Genomic DNA, 16,045 nt, shown 5'->3' on the forward strand with positions numbered 1-16,045 from the left:
GTAATTGCAGGGACAATTGTAAATTGATCATAGGAACGTAAACTATACAATGTAATTTTAAATCCTTTTATGGCTTTCATTTCAGTTTCTTAATGCAGTTTGCCTTTCTGTTGAGTGTTATGTAAGAGGTGCATTAAATGAAGGCAAAGGGACATTTTCAGCATGACATGGTTCTCAAGGCCGCATATTATGTGTAGTGGACACAGAAGAGAAGGAGAACTTTAACTCTCCTACCTCCGTGCAGTAGCTGACGCTGCTTTTCATGTCATTTGTGGTTTGTTGATGGTGGAGATGATTGCAAATTGTTCTTGGCTTTCATTTTAATGTGTTTAGTTTCATGTTAAGGTTAATGTATCAGCCTTGGCACACAAGCACAGGAAACGGTCATGACAACATCAACAACATCAGATAACATGTAATGTCTCGTTGTAAATGGCAATCTGTCAGTAATTGAATTAGGTCACAGACACATGAGGTCTGCTCGGAGCTGTTCATTTACCTGAGGTTTACAAGTACAGAGTGCAATCTTATCTGTCCTCACTTGACCACATAATTGACAGAACAGACAGATAGATCAGTGCGGTCATTTTTTCAGTCTTTTTGTGAGGTATGGCAGCAATGTTTTAACCAGTCTAACTTTGTCTCGTAGGTAAAGGACCTGACACGGTTCCTGGATCCCAGTGGTTTGGGTGTTATCAGCTTTGAGGATTTCTATCGAGGAATCACCGCTATCAGCAATGGAGGTGAGCAAGGGCATTGTTCTTATGTGCTCAGCCAAGGACCAGAGATTCACATCAGAGCCACTCTCATGTAAAGCTCCTCACATCTTACATCAACCCCTCACGCTTCTCTGGATCACTGGCAGAGATGGTTCCAAAGTTCTGTCGTAGAGCTTGGAAATTTCCACTTAGAAGTCTGGGCCCTGCAGTCCTGCCCTGTATCCCATTTTATCTCAAAAGGAACTGACAACATAAAATATATGTGTGTGTGTGTGTGTGTGTGTAAATTTAGCAGAGGTTAGAGAGGACATGTATGTCACATCTCTCATACAAACCCCTGCTTTGTTTCATTTTCTCGCAGTAAATTGTCCTCCTGTGACAGCTCATTTAATGTGCTGGGAAAGTAATTCCTTCCTAATTAACAATGGAAGAAAATCATTTTGGCACTGGAATCCGCAAGCTCATTAGATTCACCCCACCACACACACACACACACACACACACACACACACACACACACACACTCTTGCACAGTAAATGAAAAGCTGTACACTGCCTAAAATAGCATGTGCAATGAATCTGCAAGCACCAGGTTTTCCCCAATACTAATTCCTAATGCGCCACTCTCAGTACCTCAGCTCTATCACCCTGTTGCTATCAGCAGTGGGAGTGATGAAGTCTGGCCCACAGTGCCCTGCTCCCTGTGAGCCTTGGTCTTTTCTAGGTTACTCAGCTTCAGTTACTCAGCCCTTCAATTAATGATGTAGTGGTGAGCGTGAGTTACAGAATCACGAGGGCCTCCGGGTACGTCTCAGAGAGAAGGGGGTGCTCAGGTTTTCCTGAATAATTCACCCAATCCCTGGCCATTTGAGGACTTTCGTGCACTCATAGTTGCTGAACAACAGTGCCAGGGTTTGCCTCTCTTTTCACTACAGTTATAAGTGCAAGTTCCACTGTGGCTGTGATATAATTTTCCAGTACATTTGTATGATTTGATTTAGATGAAATTTAGATATTTAGGTCTGTAAAACTAACACACACACACAAACACGAAAAACTGCCTGTGAATGTGATTCAGAAGAAAAGCATTAAAGTTTCACCCTGACAGGTTGGGTCTGTCACCTTTTTTTCACTGCCAGAAAAAGCTCAGTTATCTTGAACCAATCACTGCTGCCTTTTAGTTTGAGCCTGTCTCTCGTCTTGATACGGTGACCCCCACGGAATGGTCTCAGTGGGCCGTTGCTGCCCTCGGCCGCCCTTTTTTGGGGTCCCTGCGGTGAGGGCTGTCTGTCAGCAGTGGTTTGACATGGGCAGGGAGGAGGAGGTGGAGGGGGAGTTATCCCAGCCTTGAGACAGACACACCGTTATTCAGCTCCTAAAACCTGGGGCATGGGAGTTGAGATATGGGAACTGAACATCCTGCAATTGTGGTGGACTCTCCAAAGTTGAACTCTCCCCTTCTGTCATTGTTGCTGAGTTTAAGAACTTGAGTTGTCCCTTGAAACTGATCCTAGGCTTGCCCATTAGCAGTCCACAAAAGATTTAGACCCCTGACCTCTGTTTTTTAAACCAGGGATGCCTGCCCCTCAGTCACTACTGTGGTCACACTGACGGTAACAGGTCTGCATACTCAGGCTTTGTAAGTCTGCCATTTACTCCCACGCACAGCTTCTCATATGGGGATTTCTTTTTGCTGGAATACTGAGAGGGAAAGTAATATGACTGTGATGCTTCAGCTATAAGCACCTACATTGCAATCTTGTATGATTCATACATCATTCTTTTAGTACAGCTGTGCAGGTATTTTTTGCATGCGTGGGGAGTGAAGGCATGACATTTTCATCCCAATGTATAACTGCTTTCCTGGAAGATTTCTATTTGCTACTAGTGTGTGGATGTCAGAATGTTGCTGTAACTTCCAAACCTCCTCACAGTCCACTGCCAGAATTCCAATCTGTAAGTATTGCCAGACCAAGGCTTTTGGCTGCTCCATCTCTGCTTGGAATATTGAGCTCAGATCGCACGGAAATCTGCCTCAATCTTATGGAAGGTTTTATCCAAGACAAAATAGAAAATTAGGTTTTCTTGGTCTGTTTTCTTCTACTGGTTTGAACCTTGAAGAAATACATTTTCAGATTTTTTTGTATGCACTTCTGGGGCTTATTAGCTAGCTGTTATTGCAGGATCCAAGTTTAGAATTTCCTGAATGAAAGGTACCTTGTGGACAATTGAAATTCCTCACCCCCAGTGGCTGCTGTGGTATATTTGTCTGTTAAGCCACTCTGGCTGTGGTATGTTCCCAAAAAAAAAGTAACTGCTCCTTGGCAATATTAGGGTAGGTTGAGAGTGCCAAGACTGCAGTCTTTGCATTTACAAATGTTAAAATGTGTCTAAATGCAGTGACACACACATTTAAAGCATTTCACTCTACCATGTGTCAGTATTGATCTCATTGCTGTTGTAGTGTCTCTGATACAGGACATTGAGGAGTGTTACCCTGAAAGTAAAGGTACATTGTTGTATAAGTAGATAAAATGGCAGAACTGAGTTGGACTAGCAAAGAGACCTGCAGTGACTATAGTATGATGCCTCAGTTTGGGCCTCTTTAAAGCTGTGTTTATGAGGTCGGGTGGCTGAATGCTGTAAGTGGCTGCTGCTGCTCTCCTGAGGGCCCTCTGTGCGTCTGCAGCTGATCCTTATTGATCTGTCTCAAGTTTCAGCGCTCCTCTGCAGGCGGGATGATTCATGCAACCTAGAAGGGAAGCCAAAAGTAATATTACTGTTGCTCCTGTAAAAAAGCCAAGTGCCGTTGAGTTAATAGTTACATAATATTTTGACAGAAGGAGAAATGTCAAAAATGTTCTCCCAACTTAGGACACAACTGTAATGACCCTGGCAGAGGGGACCATACCCCTGAGACCTTCGTGATTTCTGTCCAATGCTGTTGCGTGCGTTTCTTTCCTCGATTCAAATCAGGTGATGGCATCCATCAGCTTGATCTCAAGATCTCATGACTCAGAAGAGCCGGATGGTAATAGGTGTTTTGAAACAGTCCGCTTTTTCTGTCTGGAACCAAGGATGTGCTGCTAATTTGACATTATACTGTAGAAATCAGCTATGCTGTGAAATTTTCTCTCTTATTCCTGCAGACATATTCAGTGAATAATACTGAAAAATGTAGACGGACATTTGGTTTCATATAAAACTGTATGGCTCTTACATAAAGCTAATTGTGTTTGGTCACTATCAGCATTTAAGCTTTAAGTGTGCTGTTGTTCAATTTCCTCGTCTAAGGCACACACACCTGGAGCCCCCGACGCTAACTTTTCAGTGTTCAGTGTGACCAGCCCGGTGATTGTTGCAGATGAGATGTCTTCAGCAGTGCCTAGCTGCAGATAAGACTTCTTAAGACTATGTTGAATTAGTCACACCAGGGGGAATTGACAGGGAGTGCTGTCAAAACGTTCTGCATATCAGTACAAAAGGGGAAGTTATCTTGACGGCCAATTTTATTTAAGAAATCCAATGTATTTCACATCAGAATTCATACCGCTGCATGCGGCTTTTGCCATGCAATGGCAGGTGAAACATTGAGTTGAAAATAGTTCTTTCCAGATGGGGATCCCATTTCAACAAAAACATTAATGACAGACCACAAATTAGTATTATTATTGAATAATATTTTATAACATTATTATATTATATTATTATTAGGCTTATATCAGTGAATGTGGTGAAAAATAAGAGACCATGTAACCCGCTCAGTTCACTTGTATTTTATTTTTAATCTCAGAAGGATGTCCTTCACTGATGCAAAAGCAAACTGCTGCAAAGCTCCACACACAGACACAGTGTATATTAGAGCAACCTTGCAAGCTGTCTTTTTTGGTTGAGGACATCATGTATCAGTTTGATTAGGTAAATAGATTTGGCACAGACCACCTTTGCATTTTCTGTCTATTTTACATGAACTTTTCATAACCTTGCTGACAGCAGTCTGCCATTATGCAGCAGTCAATCTGCTGGCATGGTTTGGCTTTGCTATCTCAAGGTAGTGCTGGAAAGCAGAGCTGACTTAATAATGAGAACTCATGCTGTCGAGATGAAGCTGATTGGCCTCATGTTTTGTTTGTGATGTGGTTCTACAGACATGATATAATTGTCCATTTGTATTACACATCTCTTCAGTAATGTCAACCATTCATTACTGTCCTTTATGTGACATCCTCCGGCTTTATTTTCATGGCCTGTCTTTCTGTCCCTCCTCAGGTTCAGACCCTCTATGTGATGTGGGCTTTAACCCCAGGAACGGATCTGGGGGCTGCCCCGAGGAGTATGAAGACTACGCCGTGTTTGAGGTGAGTACGCTGGTGTAGCAGGGCCGTATGTGACCTCACCGTACACAGTGTGTAATCACAGGTGGCGCTGACAGGCCTGCATAAAGGACATTGCCTAGAGGAATTAGACATGACATTATTTGCCCAATCTTGTTTTTCCAGCTATCTGCTTCTACTAGCTGAACTCTGTGTGCACTCGGATGTCCCAGAGCAATTGTCTCAGTGGCTAAGAAAGCTATAATTTTGATTCTGTGAATGTTCAACTGGCTAAACTGAAAGTTCTGGCACAGAACGACTTGACATCTGGCTGAATTTCTTTCGCAAATATTGAATTGTTGGAGTCTAGATGTATTTTACATATGTATGCTATTACAGTTTTCAGCTGTGGTCAGCATATCTGGAATTCCTCACCCGCCTTGTGCATGGATATGTATATTTAGTTTTAATTTCTGTGGAACTTCATTGTATTCAGCTGATCCAGTTTTGCGTGTGTATGAGTCTTGAGCAGGAGTTGTTGCACATGAGCTTGGGTTGTGTGCTGCCTGTGTGTCTGCGTCTGGAGCAAGACATGAAAACTCAGTGTAGCTACAGCACCCTCTACTGACCTGGTCATTTAGTGCCATATACAAGACCGCTGCAGTAGCAGCAGCATTATTTAATGCTAAGCATCAGAGGTGCTCTAAGTAATGCCCTACTTCTTTTCTTAAATGTGTTCGGAACCCAACTATAGAATTAGCTGCATTACTTTCTGTGGGACCCTTGTATAATTTTGAAATTGTACATAATACACATTTGGCTAAATCTGACTTGTGTCTGTTGTCTTGAAAATAAATAGTGAACCATAACAATAGACCTTTTCAGAGTGTTACATTTTAACTTGCTAGAATGAAACTGTACTTAGCAGCAGGTGTTTTCACTATGAATTGGAAGGCAGCTGAAGTTCAGTGTCTTACAAAAGGCTCATAATGTGAACTTTAATATTTCTTTGCTGATTTTCTGTGAAGACTGGCTTGTGTTGTGTGTTGCCATTAAAATTGTTTAGTCCTAAAAATAACTTTTCTGTCAAACAACATTCAGAAGAGTAGGTGTTGGGAGAGGGATAACATATGCTTCAGCCCGGATGCCACACCTGTGTCCAAGTGTGGCCTGGCGAGGACTGTCCTTCTTTCCAGGCCTAAAGGCCTCAATGGGCCTGTTATCCTGCCCTGTTTGCTTTCAAAACAAGTGGGGTGAGGTGGCTGGGTGGAGGACCAGCTTAGAACCCCGCCCTGCGAACCAGAGCCGCAGTAAACCCCCCAGCTGCGGCCCGCAAAGGCATCGTCATGGCAACCCAGCCCCTTCCAGTCACAACACCGCCATTGTTGCATCTGTGGCTTGAAAAAAAAACGAAAGGAATTCATCAAAGGAAAAAGCAAGTGCGCTGCAAGCAAAACTCCTGTAATATTCAGGTCATGTTTGTTCCTCCATCCTCATCTGAGGATATTGCAGCCTGTGAGCAGACAGCAGTGTGAGCGGTCTGTGCACAGCGGATTTATGTGCTGTTTATGAGCTGTGTTGAATGGACTGCTGAGCAGTTCTACTAAGCAGGCCTAGTTGCTTGTTTTACACCTTGTTTTACAGCTGAGTAATACCAGAATGAGTGAATATCATTATGAGAGAATATCATGTGGCCACAGTGATAACTAATGACTCCCAGCTTTGCTGGCTACCCTTGAGTCTAGCTCCAATTACTCATTAAAAGCCCATCTACCTTCAGCTTGTAGGATTTATTTCAGTGCTTTTGACTTGCAAATTAATCCTTCAAAATGTTTACAAACAAGATTCTAATGTCAATTGTGTATAGGATTAGGCAAGACCTGCCTTATATGTTGAGAGTTAAATTAAGAAGGAAGTTAAGAGATTGAAAACGTAAGTCATACTTTGTTAATGTGTGGTTTCTTTCCCCCAAACTTTGGTTTTGGAGTTGGGAACAGCTGTTGGTCTCGTGACCGTGCTGTTAGTTGGGCCTGAGAGGTGGAAGCAGGTCTTGGCCCACAGTGCCCCGGTGTGTACCTCGGGGGGGGGGGGGGGGGCAATGGCCCCGCCTGGCTGTGAAGCCGCTACTCTCCCCAGGAGATCCTTACGCCTTCTGCCCTTCGGACTTTGCCTCTCAAAGCTCGTTAGTGCCGAGTGTAGTAGGACTGACCTCCGTCTTAGTCTCTGCGCACGGAAGGGAAGTTTGGGGGGCGGGGGGAGCGGCAGGAGTCCCATGACAACTTTTCCTTCCTGCCCGTGAGCCCTGGCAGACAGTAGAGCATGGCTCTGGGCACAGCGGCCAGCCCTCCAGGCTCCGCACCGTCAGCGGCTCCGCACCAGCAGGTAGGGTCTCTGTGGCTCCCCCACTGTTCTGTGGACAGGCTCCAGTGTGGGTTGCTACCCCGGCCAGGGATTACTCTGACCACAGCCACACTGGGCTCATTGTCTCTGCCTGAACATATGAGAGTGATCTCCGATGTTGTTTTGGAACCCGGGCATCTTTTTTTTTAAAGTGTTACTCCGGAATCACTGTGCATGTGTTGCAGAGTGTGAGCTGGACTTTGAGGGGAGTTCTGTTGCATATCGATTGAAACCCTGACAGCCTGAGTGATTTTCTTTTATTTCTGCATGTTTATTTGCTTTTTAATTTTGACATGGGTTTGAAGGTATGCTAGAGGCGTTGAAGAGTAGGATTGTGTACTGCAGCTGTTTGAGTCACGGTGAGTGTGTTCAGTACTGAAAGATGTCTGCACATATTTACATTCTCATTAGGTGAGTTTCCAGAATTGCATTATGTTTGGCTATTGCATTTGTTTCTTAAGGAAATAAAGGGAACCATTTTAGCAGCCGTGTTAGCGTTGAGCAGTGCTGTTTTGGTTTAAAATTACGCACATTTTGCGCTATCACCTGGTACTATAGAGACCTGTTTGAAGTTTTGAAGTTCTTTTTCAGGTTCTTTATGCTGTTCTAATCCAACTATGGCTAACCAAGATGGTGACATGTTGGCATATTTGCAGACATTTCATGGGCAGTTTTGTTCATTTTATTTGTTTATTCCAAGCAGAAAATAAAAGAATGTTTATTTCAGCTTTGTTGTATTGGTGTCGAAGAGGCATGTTGCACAAGTGTACCCTATCTGCACTGTTCATTACCAATTTCTTGTTAATCATTACAGCACTTACTTTTCATTTTTTTTATCTATTGTACTGGAACAATTCACAGATAAACCCATTTGGCTAGTGGTGATTCATGAAAATGTGTGTTACATAAGCAAAATTGGAGTTGTAGTCATAAAATCAGTTGTTTGTGAAATCAATGTGTAATTTGTAATATACAGTACCAGTCACAATTTTGGACACAGTTTTCTTTCTTTATTTTTACTATCCTCCACATTTTAAAATAATAATGAACACATCAAAAATATGAAATATCACAAATGGAATTATGCATTGACCCAAAAGTGTTATATACAAATCAAAACTATCTTATGTTTTAGATTCTTCAAACTAGCCAAAAATATGTTTTAAAATTAAAAATCAAAAATTTTTGGAAAGAAATTCATGCATATTATATACCAAGCATTTATGCATAAGTCTTTAGTTCAAAATGTCTTGTTTCCCATCATGTTTCCCATCATCCCACTCAGGTGTGTCCAAACTTTTGACTGGTACTGTGTATATATATATGATTATATATACATAATATACATCCATTCCTTTACAGTGTGATGTTGGATCAGTTGTGTGCATAAGATAAGCACCAAGTTTGGAAGCCTTTCAATGGGTGTAGCGGAAATGAGACATGTCTAATCCGAGGTGGTAATGTTGTGGGATCCACCCCTCCGTCTGCAGCAAAATGAGGTGACAGACAGTGCTTACGTGGGATCAGAGAGCACCTACAGCGAATGCGAGACGTTCACGGACGAGGACACGGGCACGCTGGTGCACCCGGAGCTGCACGAGGAGGTGGAGACAGACAGCGCCATCGATGCCGCCCTGCACGATTCGGAGGAGGCTGGGAGCAGGTCAGTGTGTGCCCTGACCGCACACACACATACGCACGCGCACGCACACACACACACACACACACACACACACACACACACATACATACTCACACACACACACACACACACACAGTACTGCAGAACTGGCTCTGTGGTGGTACAGTGAGGTTTGCGCTGTGGAGAAGGAGTAGAATGCTGCTCTTGTTCAAGTGCTCTGGTTTCTGAGACAGACCACTTCAAGTCTGCTCCAAGGGAGAAACTTTTATTGTTTTTCTTCTCTCCAGCAACTAACTTTTTATTCTACAATGCACTTGCAGCGTTGGAAGTTAATATATTAATTTATTCTGGATTTAGTAGACCAGCTTCCAGGGGTCGACTACACATGCCCTTAATTAGAATCTATTGATGCTTTTCTTGAGAGTGAATCACCTTTGACCAGTTATTCTTCATCCATTATGAGATGCTTTAAGGTCCTTTTTATTTTTAGAACAGGTCAGGGCACTCAGGTTATTAATTTGCAGGGATGCTGAACTGTGTGTTTTAACAGTGCTTGCTCCACTGTGCATTCCAGTGTGATAGTACTTGTTGTCAAGGGAATTGTGTCGCTAACTTTGTCAGCCTCAGCGGCCTGCCATTGTGAGTAACTGGAGACGTTTTCATCCAGATGTTATAAGTTGCGCTCTGTTCACATTTATTATACTATTTCGGGCAGTGACAGAACAGGGCAAAATCAGTGAGGTCCAGCTATTTAAAATCAACAATTTGGTTTCACTTAGTATTGGCATGTGTCAGTTGTACTAGTTATTGTCACAGGCAATGTTTTACTGCTTTGTTTACATGTGTACATGTGTATTCTGCAGTTTAATTCTGTATAGTATATTGTCATGCAGATTGTATTGAGACCTTTGAATAAGGATTGTGTAATGAACAGTCTCCCAGTACAACTCTTGAGGACACAGCGTACTGTACTCTTGTGATACATAGTATTGTGGTTGTGAATGTGGCAGTTTTAACTAAGCTATTCTCTACCTACCCTTTTCCTCAACTAAACACACTGACAGAAAATACCAAAAGATAAAAACAATGCATATGATGATAGTATGTCTTTGATCAGGGCTTTTTCCTGTAATGTCACCATCCCTCTTACAGAGTGTAACTCAGACACAATGTTGAAACTTGGGACCTTGAGCCAACTCTTTGGAAAAAGTCAAGAAAAATCCCACAGGACAGGATGGCAGTGTGTATGAAGCTCAGTGCTTGGCATACCGTTCTATATGCTGGTGGTTTTAAACATACTTTTAGCATGTTCTTTGCCAGGAGTGTTTTTTGACCTCTCTTGAAGTTCAGATTCCAGATTTACAGCTTTTGTCAAGATTCCAGTAAGTAATTTCATACTGATTTTCAGGGTTTGGATATATACCCATGTTTGGCAAGTATGTTCTCATTTTTGAATTTTTTCGATAAGCTGACAAAATGCACTCCTTTTATTGTGAAGTGTAGTTGTTCGGTATGTTCAGACCCATAGGTTATGTGTTGTTTTTGCTTACTTGATGGAAGTCAAAATGGGGGATGTTGCAGTTGAATTGTAATTAGAAACAGCACAATGACATAGAAAAGGAAAAAGAGTAACCTCTGCTGTTGTCCCCTTTAGATTCAACATTAAGGTTTTTTTCCTTGGAGAATCAAAAATTATTAATTATCCACACTGCTTTAGCGGGTGCAAGAAATATTAACCTGGTAGAAACTCCTAGAGAAAACGTAATGTTAGGTACTATATCTGTAGCTGGCTCGTCATCAGAAACTGCCTCAGTAAACAGTGTCCATGAGACTGTTAGTTAAACTTTTATCGCTAAAAGTCATCTTCCACAATATAAAATAACTTGGTAGCTAGTGGCCTATATTAACAAGCTCAGCTAATTAAGTTATGATAATGTATAACTATAAATCTAAGTGGCTTGTTAGGCTCATTGGCAACATCAAAAATGAGTCCTGCGATACAATAGCAGATGTCACTGCTTTTCGGTTGCTTGATTAAAACTATCACTTATTGCTGCTTCATAAACATTGAGGGAGTTTTTTCTGTTGTGAACCAGTGGAGAAAGGAGGGAGGGAAAAGCAACTGTGAAAGCTGCACACAGCAGAAAAAATTGTGCCCCTTATAGCACTCTGTCAGTAGGTGGTTGATGTTGTCTGCTTCCTCTGTCTCAGGTAGCTGAGTATTGGTCAAGAGCCAAGGTATGATTTGCCACAGGACCCAACGTGATCCACCTTGTTACACAAAACACACCCCAACAGCCACACAGCTGCTAATGTGCTCGCCTTATTTTCCTACCTGAAATGTAGAATTTTCTCTGAATCGTCACTGGCCAGTTTTACTTGCCCAACACGTTTTCACTTGCCCTGGGCAACTGGGCAACCATTTCTGTTGAACCATGCCCCTGCTGGTTAAAGAGACAAATTAGTTGACAAAGTAGTTTAAGAAGAACCTCACACAAGTGCCAAAGTTTACCTCTCAAGTTTACCAAAACAACAAAAAACAAAAAGCTGATTTTTTTGTCCCCAGATTTTGTTCTCCTTTCTCTTCTACAACATCAAAGAAGTGTTTAAGCACTCATGGCTTAAGAATAAACTGCAAGAGATTAAAGATTGTGATCTTCAATTCATGAGAGGAAAAAATCAGAACACTTCTCAATATAATTTAATCTGCACACCTGCCAAAGAAAGGCATTTAATCTTCTAGTGTGGTAAAGATGTTGTTTTAAAAGCCGGGTATTGAGTGCATTGCTTTTGTTAGACCCGACCCCCCCCCCACCCACTATTTCTCTTGATGTGCATGTGTCAGATTTTTTTGCGAGCAGTGCAGGATTCAGGGATCGGAGAGGAAGCCAGGAGGTCCGGCTTATCTGCTGACTGCCTGACCCACATCTCCAGCTCTAGGACAGAGCAGAACTGGTTGACAGAGATGTGTTTTTGTTTCCGCTCTGCCAGAAAACCTTGAATTGCAGGAAGTGTGAAGTTGGCTGTTTTCTCTCTTTTTTGAGTGTGCCAGTTAAAACCCAGCCTGCTTCCACTTTCTCCACGTTCCTCTGTCCATAGAAGGAAGTCCGCAATCAGCGACTTTCAGCACTTAGCAGGATTTTGGAAGGTCATTTCTCCATTTGCGGCTCTCAACTTCCCCGGGCCTAAACAGGACGCAGACAGAATCATCTGACTTCTCACTCTCTGAATCATGTCAGTGTTGCTTTGATTTACTGAAGAATCAATAAACTGCTGACACAAGACTGAAGCCTCAAGGGAGCATATGGAGTGGAAATGTGCCTTTATTACTGTAAACTGCAGGAAAAAAGATGGGTCACCTAGGGGATTGTGATCTGATTTTCAGTGTTAAAAAAGGTGTAGAATGCCTAATCATATGTTTGGCGGAAAGTGTAGAAATAGAGGATGGTGGGTCTGATTCTGTTGGATGGATAGGAGTTTACTCTGTTCATTTCCCCTTTGGCATCCTTGATCATTGAGCAGGTCATAAATTCTTGGTGAAGAGATTAAAGGTTCCAATTATGCTTCTGTTTCAAAGTGTATTTCCAGCCACAGCCAAAAGTTAGCAGTGCTGCTAGATTAGGCAGACATTTCAGTCAATGCTTACTCTATTAGCTCATCTCGCTGACAGTCATGATCTCATAGTGCATATGAACAGACTGTCTCCACAACCAAGCTAGGATGCATGGATGCCAGTCGTTGATAGTGATACCACAGATATCCTCTTATGAGCAGATGAGCAGCATTAATTCTGTCCACCATCTTGGATGTTCTGTTTGGTAATGGGAGGTTCCAGTGCAGTTTGCGTTCCTTTTTATATTTCTTTGTTCTTCCCCTTTTTCTCTCAACTGTAGTAGTTACCAGTTATGCATTTAGCTAGTGGGCCAGTCATGTATTTATGCAGTGGCAACCACTGAAGCCATGTGGGAGTGTGGGGCGAGGTATGTGCAGTCCTCTAATACAAACGCACGCCTACTGGGACTATTTTTGCCACAGTGAGCCATAAGGGAAAGGCCATCAGAGGATAGCAGCATTTTCCTAATGTTAGGTGCGTAACTCATTGTGCAAACACAAGTCCCATGGTGTCAAGAATGGAGCGATGGGTTGGAAACTGGCTGACGTATCTACCCCTGTCCCTGGCAGAAAAAGCCAATTTATTCTGCTGATGTGGGCTGCTGGTCAAGTGAACATAAAACATTCCTTTACAAAGCTGTAAATGTTTTTGGTTGTGCTTCATGTAGGTTAAAATGGGGGCTATAGTGTATTTCACATATCGCTCAGACCACATTAATTATCAATCCTGAATTTTTCAGTCCTGGAATATCCTATTTTATCTTAAGTGTGTTTTTTTATGAAACCCCAAACAAAGGTGCAACACATGGTATTGTGATGAAATGTCAAAACGCATAAAACATCTGTCTAATCAGCATTTCCAGTCATGCACTATTTCATAATCAACACACTCCACTACGCTTGTAAGTCACACAGTGGAGGGTCCATGGTCTTAAGCTCCATAAAGTATATGGCTGTCTTGCAACAATTCCGGTTGTACATGATGAATCATGACTATAATGTTTATGAGTACGTGTTATTGCCTGTGATTAGAAGTAAACTCCTTGAATTTGTGACTGCTGATGGGCAAAAAATATGATGTTGACTATAAGGTTATCAGTTTTTTTTTTCATTAGAACACCTGTTTGTAAGTACATTGTGAATAAGCAAATAAATTTATGTACTGTGCTAACACTGAGTCATCACATTAATGACTATTGTCTTAAATGAACACATAGTGTGTCATCATCAATTATTAACACTGCATGGTACTTAAAGAGCATGTCAACTCAATCTAGCCTGCTGGAAAGTGATGTAAGCAAACAAACTGCTCTGTATACATTTGTTTCAAGGGTCATGAGAAACACTGTTTTGGCTATGCTGTTTATAATTGAAAAGCAGATCAGGCAAACAAGTTACGCATGCAGATGCTCGTGCAGCACGTTGATTAGCTTTTCTGTGTTTTTTCAGCAGTCGGCAATGCGCTCATCAGGCTGAGCCCTATAGCCTGGGTTCAGAACTGGCTATGTCGTCGGCCCACAATGATCAGCGGCCCACAGTGGTAGAACATGAATTGGCTTCATTCTGCTGGGGATAGGGGTGGGGTTAGTTGGCTAGGGTTTCCTCATGTAACCTCTCTTGGTCATGCTCCAGTTCATCAAGCGACTGCAGGTTTCTTGTCAGTAGAGTGGCCACTCCTCCTATCCTCCTACCCTCCAAGGAGCACCCGGGTCACTGTTGTGCAGTGTGTGACTTGTAGTAATAAAAATAGCCTTTGGCTGTGTATGAGTGTGTCAGAATACTGAATTCAGTTGAACCTCATGTTATATTGATGATTCTAAAAAAAAAGAAAAAAACACACAGGGCTACACAAAGAGGGAAAAAAAAACATTGTAAGAAAGCAACAGGTTTTTCTGTGATATTAACTGTTCATTTAACACTTAAATCAATGATAAGTGACAAGTGGTTTTGAAATTAAACTTAAGTAAGGTGTCATTAACAGGCTTCATCTGTATTTGTAGCTTTCTTTAAAATATATTGTATATCCACAAAGTGACACCTCTTTAAATAGCTTTAATTTATATTAGTGTGTGTTTTTATATAAATCTTTCTTGTAGTATGAAATCTTTTCAATAAAAACTTTTTTTATGTTTTCTCATGTGAGACCGAGACAGTAACAGCATGTCACTCTTGAATGGTACATGTACAATTATATCACAGACAAGCAAAGAGAGTAAACAAAAAAAACAAAACTGGCAGAAATGGCATGAACTTAAGAGGGTTAAACAGGATTACCCCCCCTGGTCCCCACCCATGCCTGGGCCCCTCACAGGACAGGGTCATGGCAGCTCCTCTTGCTCCGCTTAGAGGTAAATCTGATTAACCCTCAACGACTCGCAGCCAGCGTCACGCTGAGCCTCCGCCTGTATGGTCCTGAAGTGCGGTGGAAACCGGTTTTTTTGTTCGCTCTGTCATTGACGTCGTTGTGTGGAGTACAAGTCCGTGCGCTGCGCTCCTGGGTCTTGGCCTGCGAGAGACGTTTGATTCCTCTGAAGCAGCCGTGTGAGGCGCTCTGAGGAGCTGAGGGATGCGCTCTCTCTCCTCGCCCGCACTGCATGTGACGGACCTCAGTGCCTGCATGAGGAGTCGCGGGTGAGTGCAGACTTACATGTAGCGTAGCTTGAGTGCAAACTTAGAGTCGCATTTAGTGTAGCGCTCTAATGTTGTGCTTTGCTTCCTTGTGACTGGAGCTCGTAGGTGATATGCGGTATCTGTGAGGCGCTGCTGTATGTCCCGCACTGAGGGTGCAGAAGCGCTGCTTACAAACTCAGTGAAATGGCTGCAATAACGGAATGTGTGGCCTCCCATCTCTCCTCTGTCAAAGTCGTTTTAAAGAAGATAGACGTTCTTAGACAGCATACAGTTTTTGCAGTAAGAATAACACTCTTTGGAGATGAAAGGGTTTTATTAAGTTTTAATGAGTGGAGAAGAACAGGCTTTGTTGTTGCTAGGGAGCTGGGCGGATTTAGGCAAAGTGGCAGATTGCCATGTCAGACAACTGATGGCAAAACTTGGCTATATTGTACTTCACTACAGCCCTCAGCTGTGATGTGAGTCACTGGTTAGACTAGTCACTTTCCAGGCTTCATGAGTCAGCACATACGATTGAGTCAGCCTGCTTACACTTCTGTTCAAATCTGAACATTTATTGTCAGCTGTCATCTGTTTGCAGTGTGCTGAACATCGTTGGTTTAAGTTTTTCCTGAAATCATGTTTTTAATTGTTGTTAATAAAACCCTATAAATGAAGCTCAACATTTTCTTATCTTTGACTAATAGGTAGTGTGTTGATGAGATAAATTAAGGTCTTAACTTGAGGGT

The 16,045-nt window shown here is 42.4% G+C and overlaps 1 protein-coding gene across 1 annotated transcript in view; it reads left to right on the plus strand.

The window, feature by feature from the left end:
• rab11fip3 (RAB11 family interacting protein 3 (class II)) overlaps nt 1-16,045 on the plus strand; it is a 47,901-nt gene that overhangs the window by 20,251 nt on the left and 11,605 nt on the right. The window contains exons 3-5 of the mRNA XM_036534488.1: nt 650-743; nt 4,989-5,077; nt 8,923-9,095. Coding sequence (XP_036390381.1) covers nt 650-743; nt 4,989-5,077; nt 8,923-9,095 — 356 coding nt within the window. The remainder of the gene's footprint in view (nt 1-649; nt 744-4,988; nt 5,078-8,922; nt 9,096-16,045) is intronic.

Source organism: Megalops cyprinoides, chromosome 1 (assembly GCF_013368585.1).
Source record: "Megalops cyprinoides isolate fMegCyp1 chromosome 1, fMegCyp1.pri, whole genome shotgun sequence".
Taxonomy (NCBI): domain Eukaryota; kingdom Metazoa; phylum Chordata; class Actinopteri; order Elopiformes; family Megalopidae; genus Megalops; species Megalops cyprinoides.